The following is a 19,600-nucleotide window of genomic DNA, read 5'->3' as shown; positions in this document are numbered from 1 at the left end:
TGAGTTTATGGAAATGTAAAATATAAAAAATTTAATTATTCATATTTTATATAAAATATATATATTTAAAACCTGGGTGACTCTAAAACTGCAAAAAAATCAAAGTCAAAAATCTGAACAAGTTGTGTTTCAAAATTTAGGTTGATATCTCAAAAAATGAGCTTTCAGTAAGATTTTGTTTGGGCGCAGTACCAAACATTTTCACTAGGTGACAACTAGACTCCATTACTGCCCATATAAGGACGCCTCCATTTCCATATGTGGTTTGAGTGATCATCTGAACCATTATTTCCACAATTTTCATACAATTTATGAAGTAGACATTCTATTCAGACGTAATATGGGAAGTTTGGCAGATTTTGATATGAATTCAACCTCTAAGAATCACATAAAAATGTTCATTGCTATTTCAAAATAAAGGTCTGAACACGCCTTAGGAATATGAAAATAGTCTTGTTGCAAATTGATAAATTACGGCTCCTCTGTAATTTATTTTGAAAATCAGTCACCAAATATGAAAACTAGAGATTGTAAGCTTTCAAATGATATATAGTTTGTCAAGATTAGTTTAGGTTTAGTATAGGATATTACTGTTTTAAATATGTAATGAATTTGGGCCCACCGGTGGGCCCGTGACAGTTAACAGGTTAAGGTGTCGTTGTTACAGTGTAATTATATATTTAAGAACTGAGTAATAATAAGCAACTATATGTACTTACTATAGGGTTAGGGTAGGATTAGGGTTTGGTTAAGGGTTAGTTGCATGTAATTATGCATAATTTACTGTTATTACTATGGTAAGTACATGTAACATATGTAACAAGGACACTGTAAAATAAAGTGTTACCGTAAAATGTAACTGCATCACCTTAAAATAAAGTGTTACCAAATGTTTTTATGGTTTTAGTTTAACTATAATAACTCGGTTGCTAACCAGTGTTGTTATTGAGAACTAAAACTATTTAAAAAAGGTTTGTGTTAACTGAAGTACAGCTGAAATAAAATAGATGAGTGATTCAATGGCTTGTGAAAGAACAAAACCACAGCTCCTTACAAAATGATCAAATATCGAATGTCATTTGCCATTGGCAAGAGAGTTGGGTCCTGGTCCAATACACCAGTGTTTGAAATGATTTGCAACTTTTGTCTCTTTTCCAAACGGCTGCTGATGATGCATCGCAACGAATCGCTCTTGCCGTCTGAAAATAATGTATTGCAATTTGGCACTTAGTCCTCCAGACTGCAGAAAAATGGCTTGTGTGTGAGGAGAAGAATTGATTTTCCTTGCATTTTTAATGAAATCATTGCATCAACCTGTGTCCAACAAGACACAGTGAAACTCTGGAGACTTGGGACATTGTTTATGGATCTCACAATGCACAAGCTTTCTGTGTTATTACACGATAGCTGCTATTACACAGTCGCCTGCATCATCGTTGCTGGATTCCAAGCAAAGAGTGTAATTGTGTAAGTATCCCTCAGGACAAGTGTCCTGTCAAACCTATAGACTTTTTTGTTCAATGCATCTCTACAAGAATAGATGCTGTCATACCAATATAACTACAGTAGGTGTGGGTGGGATGAGGTTTCAGTTGGGATACTAGCTTTAAAATGAGACAAAAGTCTGAAAGAATGCTGTCACGCTGTCTTAGAGAAACCTCACCATCATTTTAATGAAATGTTCACTTTCTCACACACTTGATACGTGAGAGGATGTCACTGCAATGCTTCCGCTTCAGGGCGGCTGTGTCTCAAAACCTAGTGTGCGACCTATCTAGGTAGCATCTTGGACATCATATGCTGGTTTATATCATACATATGATGGGGCGTCATACCGGGTTAAAGCATTCAAAAACAACTTTAAAGGGTTAGTTCACCCAAAAATGAAAATTCTGTCAGTAATTACTCACCCTCATGTTGTTCCAACCCCGTAAGACTTTCGTTCATCTTCAGAACACAAATTAAGATATTTTTGATGAAATCTGAGAGCTGGCTCACTCCTCCTGCAGGCTTATGGACACTATAACTTGCTGGCCCAGAAAATGTATTAAAGACATTGTTAATATAGTCCAAGTGACTCCAGTGGCTCAATCTTAAGTTTATCAAGCGACGAGAATACTTTTTGTGCGCAAAAACAAACAAAAATAACGACTTTATTCCACTTTTCATTTCCTTCTCTCTGGACCTCGAGTCTTTTTACGTAGTGTAATAGCGTAGCGCGTCTGTGTTTCACGTCACCACGTGTCACACATGACCAGAGTCGCCCAATAGTGAGCCTACGTGTGACGTGCAACACAGACGCGCTACGCTTAAACACTACGTAAAAAGACTGAAATATGTGAGGTTTATCTTTTTATAAAAACTTTTTTTTTCAAAACTTTATTTGAACTTGTACATGTTAGTATATAACATGTTGCAAGACACTTTTAAAATCTGGCTATCATTTTTAATGGTATTATTTTAATGTTTATGTTTATGTTAGTGCGTTTTGATGCTAATTTTATTTGTTATTTGCTGTTTTTCGACATAAAACTTGGTGAATTGATTTCATTGTGTAGTATTAGTACTTTCTGAACAGGATTCTGTGATAACCGTTTTGGTCACTATAATCATGAAATTAAATGTTCATGCCACTTTATCTCTAGTTTTGATCAACTATGATCTACTAAAATCAGCTAATTATGTGGTTTTTACAGTATAATATGCAAAGTACAATTTTCTATAAAAAAAATTATATCTGATTCTGTTCTTTTCTGACGCGTTGTTGGGTCGGAAGGTTACTAATGTGATTGCTTTATCTGTAAAATAAGTTAAAGCTTTTTCAATTACTGAATTCATTGAAATAAAATTCTTTGATTTGAATATTTATTTGGCAATGCCTCGTGTAGGTCTTAAATTTCAATCTTTATGGTCTTAAAATGTCTTAAAAAGGTCTTAAATTTGACTAACTGAAACCTGCAAGAACCCTGGATCAGTATGGATGGGTGACTCAATAGGTTTCGAGATGCAGTCACTTGTGTATCTGATTATCTAAGTTGGTCTTTCTCGCTTTCCTTTCCATTCAGTCAGTTTTTTGATCACATGACAGATGCAAACTCATAATGAATTGTTCATCCTATCCAATATGCTGACATTTTTATAAGCCAAACTGTTATTGCTAACCATTATATTGAGATATTGAATTATTTTTGAATTCACTGTAAATCACGGCTTCAAGGGGCTTATTGCTTTATTTTATATATTTTCCTTTTTCGTTTAAAAAAATGTAAATTGTGTTTGAGTTTTTATTCATTTTCATTTACAGGTTTAGTTTGTCATTTTAGTACATCGTTACACTAAATGAAAATAAGAAATAATGCTGCCTCAGCAACTAGCTTAGTGTGTGGGTATATATATATATATATATATATTCTTTATTTCAGTTAATATTTATTTAAAGTAAAAATATAGTTTTATAGTATAGTTTTAGATGTTTTTGTTAATTGAAATAAACATTAAAATAAGAATTTTTTCTTGGCAACTATAGCTGAAATAAAATAAGCTTTAAGTTATATATATTTATATAATATATTATTTCAGTCAATGTTTTTTAAGTAACAACAATGTTTTTATAGTTTTAGTTTGTTAACTATAATAACCCTACTGCTAACCAGTGTTTTTATTAATAACTAAAACTAATGAAATAACTTTTGTTAACTGAAGCTGATATTAGATTTGAAATATTTGAACAAATTGAAAATTAAAAAATGTGTCCCTGGCAGCTAACTAGAATACAATATGTTTAAGTTGAAGTACTACATTTACAAATAAATAAATTAAATAGGAATATTTAAAAAATAAAATAAAAACACAACCTTACTAAAACAAACTAAAATTAAAACGAAATCTGTAAATACTTCAAAATATGAATACATTTTCTAACAGTATATAAATAATAGTAAAATAACACTGTTTCTACTGCATTTGTCACCCAGTTTTCTGATGTTCAAGGTCTGATCAGAGTTGTTTGCTCTCCTGTGTTTACAGAGATTCACCTGCATGTGTCTGTGCAAGTCTGAGACGTGTATGTGCCATCAGTTGTAGCGTTTGCCCTGTGGTGCTTTCAAAAGATCTGCAACTAGAGCTACAAAAGCTTCTAGGGTTTCAGCATACGGTTTCAAGTGCAGATTTCCTGCAGCGCAGGGAGACCTCTGGTGTTGAAATGTAAGACTTCAAGAGCTGCAAGCCCAGGTTCGTTTTCTCCTTCAACTTTTGTGATTGTTCTTCTTTTTACATGTTCGGTCATGAAAGTGTCTTCGCAAATCTTCACCAAGTTGCGAGGAACATCAGAGTTTGATGAATGTGCTCATGACAAATTACCAGTGCCTTCAAGCACGTCTGTACACATAAATACTTTATTGCACATTTCGATTTTGTTATGTTAACTCTAAATGCCACTGCTCATATGTCACTATTGTTCTGTGAAGCACAGCACCCCTCGGGCCCTATTCCTTTTTTAGGGAACCGTAAACTGGTTTGAGTTTAAAAATAACACAACTATCTCATATGAAACCAGCTGGTGCTCTCAAAATGAACCGTTTCTTTATTTTGCACAGAAAATGCTCCTCATAAACTCCTAACACATCTGTTTCTGCAACCTTTATTTGCATTTGTCTGTCAGATTTTACTGCGGTATGCGTGCACAGGCGATCCATCAAATGCATTTGCATGGACATTGACAGGTCAGGCAATCTCCTTTCGCAGTTTCAGCTTCACAAACCTCATCTATCAGAGTTCACATTTTTACACGCCGCCACTTACACATTGACCGAATGAGATAAAAGTTTGAAGGTGTTCACCACCAAGTTCTCCAAGTTAAAGATTAGGAGAATATTCCCGCTGACGACTGTGGGAAAAACGCAAACCAGAGCCATGCATACCAACCCTGTGAGCGTTTCTCGCCTCAAGCAGGGACTTTCCCTTTCGGGAAGCCAACAGCGTTTTCCTCGAGGCCAGTTAAAAACACATTGCTCTGTTTTGACCGCCAATGATGTGACCTCTGGCAGAAGACCGGTTTTAGACTGTGCAAACATTGATGGCTTTTGTTTCTGGGTATAATTGTCTGCCAAACCGGTTTGCTGAGCACACAGGACATCATTCCCAGGACAGGACCATCGTCGCTCACTGTAAACACACCCGGTCCTGTGAACGCCACAGCTGTCGGGTGTTTTTTCTGAGTCAACCAGATTAAGTGACATATGCATTTGCCCGAGGACACCATAGTCCTTTTTCTCGCCCATCTGTGTGTTTCTATACGAGTCAGACGGACTTCGGGACCTGAGCCGACCCAAGCTCCCCGTCAAACTCAACAGCACCACCATTGCAGGAAGAACCCAGGATAGCTCATCCATGTCGGGAATGCATGTAACAAGGCATCCGCCTCTTCTCAAACAGGCTTCCACCGAGAACCGTTCCAGCGTCCAGTCATGACTGCAGTAGATGCCACACACAATCCATGCTAGGAGACATCCAAAACAGCCAACAGTCCTAGAAAGACAATCAGATTCACTTGGATTTTGCTCCCGGCGTCCCACGGTTCTCCTGTCTTGAGTACGCAGCAGATTTACCAGCAACTCCAGCGCGATCAGAGGCGGCGTCAGCAACAGCACGACCCCATAGGCCTGGCAGAGAAACAGCAGGAACCGAAGGGCGACGACATCCGAAGACACGTTAAACGGCGTCAACCAGAACTCCATGAGCCGGACGTAGAGCAGAAACACTGGAGGAACAGAAAACAGGCGTCAGACTGACGAGTTAAAGGAGAACGAGGAGAAAGTGTGTGGCTCTGCTTACGGGTGATGGCGAGGTCTGTGAATAACAGCAGGCAGCAGCAGCAAAGACTGACCGCAGTGATGGTGTGTGTGACTACAGACGGACACAACAGCACACTGCTCATCAGTTTACACACACACACACGGAGCGCAGCATCCAGAACACCCTCCATCTGCACAGAACAGACCAGTCAGATGATGATGCACAAGAAAGTCAGGACTATGTTCCAGGCCCAAGATACATTAAAGTCAATATGAAATCAAATTGATTTTCTTAATAACTGGTCTTATTGAGGAGGATTCATAATGGCATCTGATCTTATTCCCCCCTCAAAAAATATTTGAAATGTCTATAATGTCTTCTATAAACTTGTGTGTGTACTTGTTCAACTATCTTTGTGTGAGGCCTGGTTTATGCATGTTTTATACTTTTATTTTCATACACACACACACATATACGTACATACATGAAAATAACAGTATAAAAAAACATGCATATCTAAATAATTAAATAAAATCAAGAGCATTTGGTCAGTTGCAATGCATGCAGCAATGCCGTAATTCCAGGGCCAGTCCGAGCTGATTCCTCACTCACCAGAAAGCAGAGATGAAGTAATGCAGCAAAGCCTGTGAGACCTGAGGTTCTTCACGGGATGCAGCGCTGAAACCACAGATCCCAGTGAAGCTCTAGCACAGAAGCTGGAGGAACATTAGCCAAGGCACTTAGGAGACACTGAACACAGCAGCACTCACTCATTCTTTGTGAGTTTTTCAGAGTGTGTGTGTGTGTGTGCATTTCTCTTCACCCTCCCCCCGGTGGGACGTGTCTAAACAGTCAAGCTCTCACCTGGACTCAAAAGCACGTGTCAGTGCAGTGGGAGTGTCAGTGCTAGACCTCACAGAAACCAGTCCATCTGCTTCCTCCTCAAGCACAAGTGTTCAGATGTGTGTGTGATGCAGATCTCGTGACACTGACAGCACGCATCACGGTTCATTGAGTTTTTTTTTTTTTGAAACACTGACGGCGTGGAGAACACTAAAGAGCTCCTGTAAGAACATTGAAGGGTGTTTTAAATCCCTTGAATCCTGGAACGGTCAGACTGAAGCAGACTGTGCTCCCGCTGCCATCTATTGTTCAGTTAAGAGAATGACAATCAACTAAGAAATTTATTTTCAAAATGTCAATGTTGCGCTTCATCATAAAAATATTTTAATCTAAAGTCTTGTGCTTCTTAAATGCTTGAAATTGGTTTTGCAGACAATTACAGATTGAGTTCACGGATTATAAACGGTGTAAACTATATTTTTTGAAAAGGATGAGTTGGAACAGATGAGGATAAGACAGGTTGTCAGCATCCTAAATTGTGATTAAAAAGTGCTAATTCACCCAAAAATGAAAATTATCCCATGATTTACTCACCCTCAAGCCATCCTAGGTGTATATGACCTTCTTTCAGTCGAACACAATCAGAGTTTTATTAAAAAAATATCCTGGCTCTTCCAAGCTTTATAATGGGAGTGAATGTTAGCTTAGATTCTGAAGCCCAAAAAAGCGCATCCATCCATCATAAAAGTAATCCATACGGCTCCAGGGGTTAATAAAGTCTTGATGAGATGCGATATGTTTTTGTAAGAGACATATCCATATTTGTAACTTCATAAACTATCATCACTGGCTTCCGGTAATGGCCGTATGCGAGTCTAGTTCCGGCAGAAGAGTGACCTCTGACCCGACACATGACGAGTGACCTCTGACCTTAAACTTGACAAGTGACCTCTGACCCTACGCATGACGAGTGAGTGACCTCTGACCTGACGTAGTGAGGACTAGTGTAAGCTTAGGTGAGAATAGACGCCTCTCGTGGCTCAAACAAATGGAGTTGGGCAACAAACTCAAGCTTCTCCAACATTTCTCTTAAAAAAATAATCATTTTATATGTCTAATTCCGCATTCGTCAATACATCATGTGTCGGGTCAGAGGTCACTCTTCCGCCAGAACTAGACTCTGGTACGGCTGTTACTAGCTAGTGATTATAGTTTATAAAGTTATAAACATGGATATTTTTATTACATTAACACTTCGCTTCAGAAGGTCTGCTTTGGATGTGCTTTTTTGGGCCTCAAAATCTAAGGTACCATCCACTCCCATTATAAAGCTGGGAAGAGATATGGATATTATTTAATATACACACACAGGATATTATTTAATATAACTCAGATTGTGTTTGACTGAAAGAAGAAAGTCATATACACCTATGGTTTAAGGGTAAGTAAATCATGGGATCATTTTTATTTTGGGGTGTACTATCCCTTTAAGAAAATGTCCAGAGTGTGCAGAGCTGGAATCTTGACAAAGAAGCTCAAATGTGTTCATTTTTGTTGTTGTTATTTGTTTCATATATTTAGGTCACTGCATAATTCTAATAACAATGGCATTTCATAGGTCTGATGACTTTATTTAGATGTTGAAAATTGTAGCCTATAACTATAATAATATGTGTTCCAACTTTTGGCTGGTAGTATTAGAGTATATTGTGTTGTTTTGGTCTGCACATCATATCTCTATTCTATTCCTACCCAAATGAATGCATATAAATGTTGATATTATATGTATATGCATATTATGTTATAAAAATGCGTATTATATGTTGCTGGTCGTGAGAATGGCTGTGATCTGTTATGAGTCAGGCAATCCATATCTCAGTATCTCATCCATATCTCAGTGCCTGTAAATCACTTCCCGGACCTCTCAGAGGAATGGAATGAACACGAAATGTTATCGAGTCATGATTTTGTGTGATTTTCTGGCTTGAGCTGTGCTGTATGTTTGATCATATATGGTTTCTCCTCTAGCTGTGTCTGCAGCACCAGAAGTGAACGACAGGCGACCCGGAAGGTCTGAACTCCCTCCGAAGGCAAAGCCGAAACAACATCTCAACCTTTCAATAAATCTAGAAAATCCACCGTCGAGGTCTGTAAGGTATGTCTGTGTGTCTCTTTTCATATTCACGAATGCATGTAATTTTTTGACGTTTGCACGATGCAGTGAAACGATGCTAGTTGCCACAGTCATTCGAGCGAGCAAAAAAAGTTCAAATAAAAGAAAAAAAATCAAAAGCAGTTGCGTGTTGCAACAATATTCCCTCTGCGCTCTTCTGCATCATCGCGTCAGGATAGAAATGTTACATTTTCGCGGGAGGGATGCGCGTCTGTTTCCATTTGTGTGTGTTTTTCGCATCGCATGATTGTTGTAGGAAGTCTCTCGGTTTTTTTTTTTCCTCCTCTCTGTTTTTTTTCCTCCTCCAGCCGGGCTATTCAAACCTGCAGATCTAAGTAAACAATCATTCACACACTTAATGCAAATAATGCGGCGTTTTACGCGTCGCTCCTTTGATCTGAATTCACGCGCTTTATTTTTGTCGCTAAAAAATTTGGGATCTGCAGAATATGGCGCCCTGTCCTTATAAAAATAAGACAGGCTGCCATTTTTGTTTTCCTTTTGTCTGAAATTTTTAATAAAACTGTCTGAGAATGCGGGAGAGGCAGACACCGGGGACTTGCACTTTCTGAAGCCACGATTTTGCGAGATTTTCCGGATCTTTTCAATTTGATGTTTGATCAAAGACGACGTGCTTTAATTGCGAATGATTTCAAGGATGCCGATAGAATAAAAGAAAAAGTTGAGTAAGTTTTATCTCAGTTTATATCAAAGACTCAGAGGCGTGTCATTCCTCGCCAAAATGTGTATTTGATATTTACATGCTGTTTAAAGGTGCTTATTTGAGTATTAAATAGTTTTAAATGTTATATGCAGCCTGTAACTCACAGACTTCTTCACCTCAGCGTTATTTAAATGAGATGAAAACTGGGGATATTGGAAGAAGTCTTTGTAGTTTGCGAGATTTAATTCTAAAATGGGTTACACTTTATTTTAAGGTGTCTTTGTGACAGTGTAATTATATATTTAAGTACTGAGTAATATTAAGCAACTACATGTACTTACTATAGGGTTAGTTGCATGTAATTATGCATAATTTACTGTTATTACTATGGTAAGTACATGTAATATAATGTAACAAGGACACTAAAATAAAGTGTTACCGAAATACTTACTATGGGGTTAATTAAGTATCATTTATAATTATTACTATAGTAACTACATGTAACATATCTGTAGCAATGGCACTGTAAAATAAAGTGTTACCCTAAAATGAACCTAAAATGGCCTTAATGCCAATCTAAGTACAGTTACATGGTTCTTCCCTGTTTGTTTGTTATTTGGAGGACATTTACTATGGTAGTACCATGATATTCTTGGAAATACTTACCAGATATGAATTTCAGTGCCACATTAGTTGAGATCTTCATAATAATTAATTATAAATTAGTTAGTGCAGATAAGCTATTTTGTATCTGAAAGGTTTTTTACAAAACAATGAATTTTAATGTCTGTATAGTATACTAGTATTCATACAACTAACAATCCGGCACTGTACCCTGGTTTCACCACAGTAATTTATTTTTATATAGAAAAATTATTCCTTGAAGTGGTTGCATTGAGCAAACAGGAACAATGACGCTCATCCTTCCGCTCAACCCAATCTTTACCTGCTCTGTTTTGCCCGTTGGGAACTCCGGACCTTTAGAAACGTTTCCATACGGTGTGATTTCTTAAGGCGTATCATTTTCATACATTTCGTCTATGACACCGTGCTATGAATGTTTTGGCAGTGCTTATGGGTCTTGAGAGTGTTTGACTAAGGGGCCTTGCAGAGAAATTCATTTACCGCAGCCAAAAATAATAAAAGCGATATGTCCAGACCCTGCTGAATATTTCCTTAATGATGCTGAAAGGGTGTCTGTTTCACTTCCTGCTAAAACTGAGGGGTAGAGTTTTCACTTTTCCATATGAATCAGACGCTGCAGTTGACATTTTTAGGTTTTAACATTCAGAGACTCAAATAGCATCATTTTCTTTTCTCTTTCTCACTTTGCAGTCAGTGTAGTTTTCAGATCGAGTTAATAAATTGCTTTTTGTTTATATGCTTTCACTGTAAAAAATTATATGATCAATATGTTAAGGCAACATGTTTTTACTTTAACTCATCAAAATATTTTAAGCTATTTCAGTTTCTTTTTAAAGTTATCTTTCTTTTTTTCTAAGTTATACGAGACTCAACTTGATTTTTAAGGTCAGTTTAATATGATTTAAGTTGAAATGACTTGTACAGCTATTTTGATTACTTAACAATTTAAGGGAGCAACAGAATTTTAGTTTTCAAGTTGAAATAGGTTGAAATATTTTACGTTGTTGTGATAAAAAAATCTGAAGAAGTTTGCACCATCACAGCAAAGCATATTTACTAAAAATGTTTTTATGCATTTGTATTTTGCCATAGCAATCCAACAAGCAATCCTCAAGTGTTGCATTAAGAAGTTATTTGTTTGATTTTCCCAATGGGCGTCAAGTTGAGGCATTATTTATTAATCTGCTATAGGTGTGTGAACTGTGTGAACAAACAGTGTGATATTGCTTGAAATACTTGTTCCGTGTTGTATGATATTAATACCACTGTGTCATGAAAAATATGACGTAATGTACCAATGCATTTAAAGGCACAGTCTACAATTAATGTGCTAGTATTAGTGCAAGTCTTCAACAAAAAGATCTTCTGAACAATGGGAGTGATTCCATGTCACTGTAATAAAGCTTTACTATAACTCTGTACATGAAGCCAGATCCTATTGTTTGATTAAATCAGAATTACATCTTTTAACAAACCTCTGCTGGTCAATACTTAACTGTATTTTCTTGAATATCCTGTTTTATTCTCAAATATGACATTTTATGGAAGTTAAATGGGTTGTGAAAGTTGTTTCTCAACTGATATACTGTGTAATTGAAGTTTTTTCCTTAGATTAGATCTGCATTTCTTATCAATATAGAATCCGGTGAGGTCAGACCTAATCTAAACAATACATATTTTCCTGTTTATTTCAGTCGCCTCAGTTCCATTCATTCACATATGAGCCGAGAGCCTTTTGTGAGAATTTGTACATTTTGTAAACAATCCCACAATCTTTGCTTGCTTTTCTTAGTATTGTCTTTCCCCTGGTTTCACAGACAAAGTTTGAGTCTAGTCCCAGACTAAAATGTATGTTTGAGCTGCTTTACCTGAACACAACTTGCACTGACATATCTTGAAATATGTCACTGCCATTGTTTTGTCTCAAGATGTACACCAGTAATGTTACTTAAGTGTCCTAATTGAACTAAGGCCTAATCCTGGCTCAGTCTTAGCCTTGTCTGTGAAACCAGGCCATAATCTGGGAATCTCAGTAGCAAGGAATCTAAATTATATATGTAATCCCAAAAAGGATCCATTTGGTTGGTTGTTATCCTAGGATTGGGCAAGTAATAGTGAATGACTTAAAATAAAGCATCATTAATCAAGTATGACTTTGTGTGTTTCAGAATGGCAGAACCTAGATTTAATAATCCATACTTCTGGCCTCCTCCACCTTCTATTCCTGGTCAGGTAAGGAAAATGAACGTGCATCAACGGACAGACATAATTAATCCCTGTCTTTATATTTTTTTATTTACTTAATCTAGACAACCAGTCTACAGAATCATTGTTGTTTACTAGTTGTCTTAAGTAACAGATAAGAGTGCAATTACTATTTAACAGTCAGATCTTTCTCTAGTCAGCAAATGTAAAGACTGACATGTGAAATAATAGTAAAATTATTTGTTTTTGTTAAGTGTCATATTTGATACATCAGTGTTTTATGGCTCATATATGAAGCTCATAGGAGGAAAAACACCTCATTTTATTCAAAGGCCCAAACTGAGCAAAAATATGCAATTGCGGATATTTATGTGGCCAAAATGAAAGATGAATTCTGATATAACGGTATAAAAGACTACTGGTACTACTTGGTAAGATGATACTTGAATGCTTAGTTTTTACTGTGGAGGGAAACATGTGATACAAGGCAATACAACGATGATTAAGAGATGTACAAATGAAAAAGCCTGATGAGTCATATTTGATATTCACATTTTCTAATTTTCTAAACAATGATGTATGGATAATCAAGTAAACCTAAGCTTCTTCAGTCCAGTAGGTATTTATCTTGAAATATTACTAACAATATAAAAGTTATTCTTTCATTTACTTAATAAGAATCAGTAAAGATTTCATAGAAACGTTTTTAGAATGATACTAAAAGTTGTTTTACTCGCTAAAATAAGTCAGAAGGCATGTAGTAGATTTTTCATGTTGATCATTTAAAGGCCTAAAAAATGCATATCAAACATGATACAGCAGGCTTTATAGGGTTAAACATGAGTTCTTCTCATCATGTCGGAACCATCAGGTTGATCTCACTTTTTCCCAGCTGGATAATCTCGTGCTGATCAACAAGATCAAAGAACAGCTGATGGCGGAGAAAATCAGACCTCCACACCTGCCGCCCACTTCTGTCCCTTCCCAGCAGCCCTTGCTGGTTCCACCCACGTCCACAGAAGGCGGGCAGCACAATATATCGACGCCCAAGCTGCAGCAGATGCCAGGACTCCACGTGCACAACAGCTCCCAGCCCGACATCGCCCTGCACGCCCGACCCGCCTCCAGCTCCGTCGCAGGTAAACCCTTACGGCATGGAGCAGAGCTGCTCACTGACACGCGTGCGCACTGCTAACTGTGCACTTCACTCGGGCAGGTCGCATTCTGGGTGACGTCAACTTGAATCTGGACGATAAGACTGCCATTAAAGCAAGGGGACTGTGGGAAGACTGGCATTTGCGGCAAATCATAGACCAGCCATCCAGAGCCAATCATCTTTCAGGTATGTGCATGTAAAATATTGTAATTGTTTAATGCAATTATGTTTTTGCTATTATATACTTATAGAGGACCTATTATGCTTTTTTGTGTAATGTTGCTGTTTGAGGTCTGCAAAGTTACAAAGCACAAAGTCCCTCCAGCGAGAGCAAACACGTCACAATATTCCTCATTTAAATAATTCCATCCCGGAATTATTTAAATAGAGGCATATGCAAATTGGAGGCATATGCAAATTAAAGGGGCGGGGCTTGATTGAGTTAGTAAGTAGTGTGTTGAAACTCATGATTATGGTAAGGGGCGGTACATTTTCCAAACACACTTGAAGCGCTTGACCAATCACAACACACTGCTCCAGCCGACCAATCAGAGCACATTGTGCTTTTCGGAAGGAGGGGCTTCATCGAGACAGGAACTAAACAGAGCGTTACTGACAGACTGGGAAAAGAGGTGCTGCAACAATGGAAATATGTGAAAAACAATGAACATTCAAGCATGAAAACCTGTTGTAGTAGAGCCCAAAAATAAAATCAAGACCTTGTAAAAGTGCATAATATGGCCTCTTTAATTGAGGTGTATTTTCAGGACTGTCACTGACGTCTTCTCGAACTGCCAACCTCAACACGTCAGAGAGCGTGACGGCGACCACCCCGACCACTCCAACCACCAGCAGTCAGACTCTTTCCCCAAACCTCATCTCAGGACTGGCCGGCGGGCCCGGGATGGAGGCTTTCAAAAACAGCGGAGGACTGGCAGGACTGCTGGGTCCACCTCCCAAGAGCATAGGACGAGGTCGCAAAAAGATCAAAGCTGAAAACTCCTCTGGGCCGCTCTTAGTCGTTCCCTACCCGATCCTGGCCTCTGGAGTCGACCAATCATCTGGTATCCCTGCCAAAGAGGGCAAAACATACAGGTAGAAGTTGAAGGGTGCATTTCATGATGATTTATGTTTAAAGGAATATTTCGGCCCAAAATTAAGATGTTCTCCTCTAGTATTGCTCTCATATTTCAGGACATTTATTGCATGCATTTCATTTGCATAGAGATGTGGTGCATCAAGACAGTAAAGGTGCAAAGTCATGGGTTTGATTCCCAGGGAATGCATGAACTGATAAATTGCTTACTTTGAATAAGAACAAATAAAAGATAAAAGCATCTGCCACATTAATAAATGTTATTTAAATAGCAATGTAATTGCTCTTTTTCTGCTAAAATAGCGATTTAAAGGGATACTCCACTTTAAAATGAAAATTCTGTCATCATGTTGTTTCAATCCTTTATGAATTTCTTTCTTTTGCTGAACAGAAAGGAAGATATTTAGAAGAATGTCAGTAACCAGACAGTTTCTGGTCCCATTGAATTCCATAGTATATTTTTTTTCCAGACCAGAAACTGTCTGGTTACTGACATTCTTCTAAATATCTTCCTTTCTGTTCAGCAGAAGAAAGAAATTCATAAAGGATTGAAACAACATGAGGGTGAGTATATGATGACAGAAATTTCATTTTAAAGTGGAGTATCCCTTTAAAATAGCTGCACAATTTGAACAAATAATTTATGGTTATGAATTCATTCTAACTTAATTAATTTAAGAAAATGATTCTATTGTACAATACAACTGCAAAATTACAATAACATTTTTTATGGCTGTTTTAATTTCTTTATTTTCAAAAGTTAAACCGTCAAGCTTTTATTTTGTCAGAACGATCTTAAAGCTTCTCTTTTGTTGACAACAGCCGGTTTATAAGTGTGGAAAGATGGTTGGCGCATGTTGTGTTGCTAAATGCTTGAGTTCATGTGGATCAGCATTTACTGTGAACACAGTGCATATATTTATTTAATATTTATCTGATTTGATAATCAGCCAATGTCGTGATTCCGTTTTAATCCTGCAGCCCTAGATGTAAATATTGATGAATGATAACGATGATGAACATCAAACAGCATTGATTTTTTGTGTGTATCATCTTGGTTTGATCTCTTGGTCCAAATCCAAATTGACTTGAATTCCCTTCCCCTGCAAGTGTCTTTTCACCGTTATATAGGGCTCCAAACTGCAGTATATGTCATCTATAGAGATTAGCTTCCATAAATTGCTTTTATAACATTTGCAAACAGTACTAACCACATAAACCCTTCTCCAGAGTCCCCCACATACCACCATTTGAAAAAAAATAATAGATTTTTTTCCACATTTTGCAGATGTAAAGTGTGTCCGCTGACGTTCTTCTCCAAGTCGGACATGCAGATACACTCCAAGTCCCACACAGAAGCAAAGCCCCACAAGTGCCCTCACTGCACCAAGTCCTTCGCCAACGCGTCCTACCTGTCTCAGCACCTGCGCATTCACCTGGGAGTGAAGCCTTATCACTGCTCCTACTGCGAGAAATCCTTCCGCCAGCTCTCCCACTTACAGCAGCACACCAGGTACTGTAAGAGCATGTGTCGACAAGCGTGATGTGTATTACCAGAATGAACTAGGATATTTTGAGATTGTAAGACATTTAATCTTGTGTTTTGACATTTTCCATCACCTTGTGTTTGTTTTTTGCATTCTACAGAATCCACACAGGTGATCGGCCGTATAAATGTCTCCATCCAGGCTGTGAAAAGGCCTTCACGCAGCTCTCCAATCTGCAAGTAAGACCTAAATATCGTTCACTTACTTCATTAAAGGGATAGTTCACACAAAAATGAAAATTCTGTCATTAATTACTCGTCCTCATGTCGTTCCAAACCCATAAAACTTTCATTCATCTTCAGAACACAAATGAAGATCTTTCATTTTGACGCTTCAACAAGTTCATAAAGAGATCGTAAAACGAATCCAGACGAATTGAGTGGTTTAGTCCAAATTTTCTGAAGAGACTCGATCGCTTTATATGATGAACAGATTGAGTTTAGGCTTTTATTCACATATAAACATTGATCAACTCACACATCAGTTGTGGTAAACGGAAGCTCAATCATGTTCGCTAGATGTGAGAGAACCAATGAGGTTCATTCTCGTGTTACGCAGCACGTTTGAGCTTCAGCGAGAACCAATGAGGTTTGTTCTTGCACGTCAAGCAAGTTCGGTTGAGCTTCTGTTTAAGTTTGCTGATCAATGGTTATATGTAAATGAAAGTCTAAATTGAATTTGTTCATCATATACAGTGATTTAAGTGATCTAAGCCACTCAATTCATATGGATTAGTTTTACGATCTCTTTATGAACTTTTTGAAGCGTCAAAGTGGTAGTTGCGTAACTGTCAATGGAGGGACAGAAAGATCTCAGATTTCATCAAAAAGACCTTCATTTGTGTTCTGAAGATGAATGAAAGTCTTAGGGGGTTTGGAACGACATGAGGGTGAGATATTAATGACAGAATTTAGGTGAACTCACTAAGTATAATAACCCTGACCTCAATCCACCTGGATTCTTTCATCTGTCTGTGTGAGTGTGTGTCGGTGTATAACAAGAGCGTTGTGTTTCTGCAGTCCCACCAGAGATCACATAATAAAGACAAGCCTTACAAGTGCTCCAACTGTTACCGAGCTTACTCTGACTCCGCCTCCCTCCAAATCCACCTGTCGGCTCACGCTATCAAAAACGCCAAGGCGTACTGTTGCAGCATGTGCGGTCGAGCCTACACCTCTGTGAGTACATCAGCTTCAGTGTTCTCAAACTCTCACACCCAAGAACGTGTGGCATGCTGTATGTGCAAAAAATGCTTTTATAATTAATATTCATGCAGCATTTATGACCTTACATTATTTGAGAAATTAAAAAATGCAGGATGATAAAAAAAAAGTCTATGCATAAAGGTTATTAAAACGATGGGGGGAAAATGAAATGGTGACTAGTTACAGTAAATGCAATTCATATATATATCTTAAAATCTTGATTCTGATTTTTATTATCATCATTATTTATTAAAAAGGTAAAGCTATTTTAACAGTTTCAGAACAAATAGAAATATGATTATGTAAAATAAAATGTGACCATTTAAATGAAATGTTTTTTTTTTTAAATATCTTATTTATTTAAAGTTTATTTTAAACTTCCCTAGTAGTACCACAGGTTGAGATGCGCTGGGATGTTAACCTTTTTTTAAAAATAGATCCAGAATTAGAAATGTAAAATAAAAAGTGAGACATTTTATTTGACAATTGGTATTTTAAAAATATGTATTTAAATGTCCACACAGTTTGAGAACCAACGGGATGTGTCATTTCCAATTAAATTGACTCTTTTAGGATTTACTGAACATGTTCAGGCAGTTTGTAGTCTTTTAGCAATATATGCAATCATTGTTTTTCATGCATATCTTTAATCTTGTGATATAACGTCCCTTCCCAGGAGACCTACCTTATGAAGCACATGTCCAAGCACACGGTGGTAGAACATCTGGTGAGTCAACACTCGCCGCAAAGGACCGATTCCCCCAACGTTCCCGTTCGCATTTCCCTCATCTGAGCTCCCGGTCCTGCGGTCAGTCTTTCCCAATCTTGGCATAAGCAAGCAAAATCGCCTGTTCTCGGTGGTTTGACCTTTTTTTTTTTGTGTGCGTGTGTGTGTGTGTGTGTGTGTGTGTTTGTTAGTTTGTTTAATTTTTGAGAACATTCCAAAAGGTATTAGACTGTGTGGATAGAGGCTCAAAACACAGCAGCGATTTCGGAAGGTTCTATTACACGCGTTACTCTTCTTGAACTCATTGTTGAGTTGAGAAGGAATAATCGGGAAATCCAAAGATGGTTTCACAGCACTTTCAGGCCACACAGGTTTGGCTTTAAACGTTTCTGGTCTGTTATGACAATAAAGGCATTGCTCTTGGCAGCTAAACGTTTGGGACTGTAGGTATTATGCATTATAAAATCAGAAGACATACGTTGTATGTTTTAAGCTTGGACCAAGTCCAGTACCTCCTCTCATATTTTTCTATGCTGTCTGGGAAAAATCCCCTTCTCTTGGGCAACTCAGAGTTGGTTTAGAGACCAATGGTCTTGTGTTTTGATAATGTCAATCGTAAAATGTTTTTCTTTCCTTGCTTGTAGGGAAATTGTACTAAAAATAAGTTTAGCATTCAAGTAAACTTCTCAAGAGGACTTTTATAAATCTGCAGAGGACTTTACTGACAAATCAGCACATTTAGATGTTTCCCGAGATTCATCTTAGTGCTTTACAAAAATGTTTTTTGGTCTGGTGCCAAAAATTAAACATGAAAATGGCGTTTTGGCTTGAACACGCACAGCGTTTAGAATTCACACTTTAAAAAAGTGTAAACTTGCACCAGTTTCCCTGCGTTATGTTACGGATGTCAGCATGCATTTGACATTCTAGATGGGTGAAAACTGTCAGGAAATGTCCACAATCTTATATTTTGCAGAAAGAAAATGAAGGTTTTGATTTTTTTGCATTAAAGGCAGTATTTTCATCCCCTTATTATTTAAATTGTAGAGTACATTTGTACGTATGGTAGTATTTGAGAGTATTTGTTGTATTGGTAACACTTTACAATAAGGTCTCACTTGTTAACATAACATGAACTAACAGTGAGCAATGTATTTTTCATTAATCTTTGTTATACTATGGGACTGTTGAATGCTTGAATCTGATTGGTTGACGAACATTCTAAGGTGAGCAATTATGTATAAAGTAGTTCCAGGCTGGTTTTGACAGGACCTCGGTCATTTTTTTATATTAAAAAATAAAATTTTAAGCTCTCTGAATGATTAATTAGCCGTTTAAACCGCGTCATATGTGTGTTTGCAATTCATGTCGCTGAGAGAAGGAACAGTGAACGGGGCTTGAGAGCGCGTTGTGAGTGAGGGCGCGGGTGCAGCCTCTGTGTTGCCAGATCCACCTATTATACGTATTTTTGGACTCGTTTTTCCCATTTATTGTGACACTTTAGGACGTTAATAAAGTGGGAATTTGAATGTTAGGGCTAGTGATA

General features: G+C 37.5%; 2 protein-coding genes across 5 annotated transcripts; one reads left to right on the top strand and one right to left on the bottom strand.

Moving 5' to 3' along the window:
- Positions 1-4,557: 4,557 nt before the first annotated feature.
- LOC308686626 (uncharacterized protein) lies at positions 4,558-6,743 on the bottom strand. The gene is made up of 3 exons (XM_081395068.1): positions 6,406-6,743; positions 5,833-5,983; positions 4,558-5,758 (listed from the first exon to the last, which is right to left on the bottom strand). Exons 2-3 carry the CDS (start codon positions 5,981-5,983, stop codon positions 4,797-4,799), a joined length of 1,113 nt encoding a protein of 370 aa, XP_081251194.1. The 5' UTR covers positions 6,406-6,743; the 3' UTR covers positions 4,558-4,796.
- Positions 6,744-8,670: 1,927 nt separating this feature from the next.
- On the top strand, positions 8,671-19,085 carry LOC308686625 (zinc finger protein 362-like). 4 transcript variants are annotated; one of them, XM_081395067.1, is made up of 9 exons: positions 8,671-8,791; positions 12,287-12,350; positions 13,216-13,462; positions 13,540-13,665; positions 14,247-14,574; positions 15,864-16,088; positions 16,223-16,301; positions 17,142-17,300; positions 18,004-19,085. In XM_081395067.1, exons 2-9 carry the CDS (start codon positions 12,288-12,290, stop codon positions 18,118-18,120), a joined length of 1,344 nt encoding a protein of 447 aa, XP_081251193.1. In that variant the 5' UTR covers positions 8,671-8,791; position 12,287; the 3' UTR covers positions 18,121-19,085. The 4 variants fall into 4 exon arrangements, with proteins under 4 accessions (XP_081251193.1, XP_081251192.1, XP_081251191.1 ...); XM_081395066.1 differs by having other exon boundaries at positions 8,679-8,791; positions 13,195-13,462; XM_081395065.1 differs by lacking the exon at positions 8,671-8,791 and adding an exon at positions 9,418-9,495.
- The last annotated feature ends 515 nt before the right edge of the window (positions 19,086-19,600 follow it).

The sequence above is a fragment of the Scardinius erythrophthalmus genome (genome assembly GCF_964197995.2).
Source record: "Scardinius erythrophthalmus genome assembly, contig: HAP1_SCAFFOLD_538, whole genome shotgun sequence".
NCBI lineage: Eukaryota > Metazoa > Chordata > Actinopteri > Cypriniformes > Leuciscidae > Scardinius > Scardinius erythrophthalmus.
The sequence above is the reverse complement of the archived record's forward strand: the minus strand, read 5'-3'. Positions and strand labels throughout refer to the sequence as shown.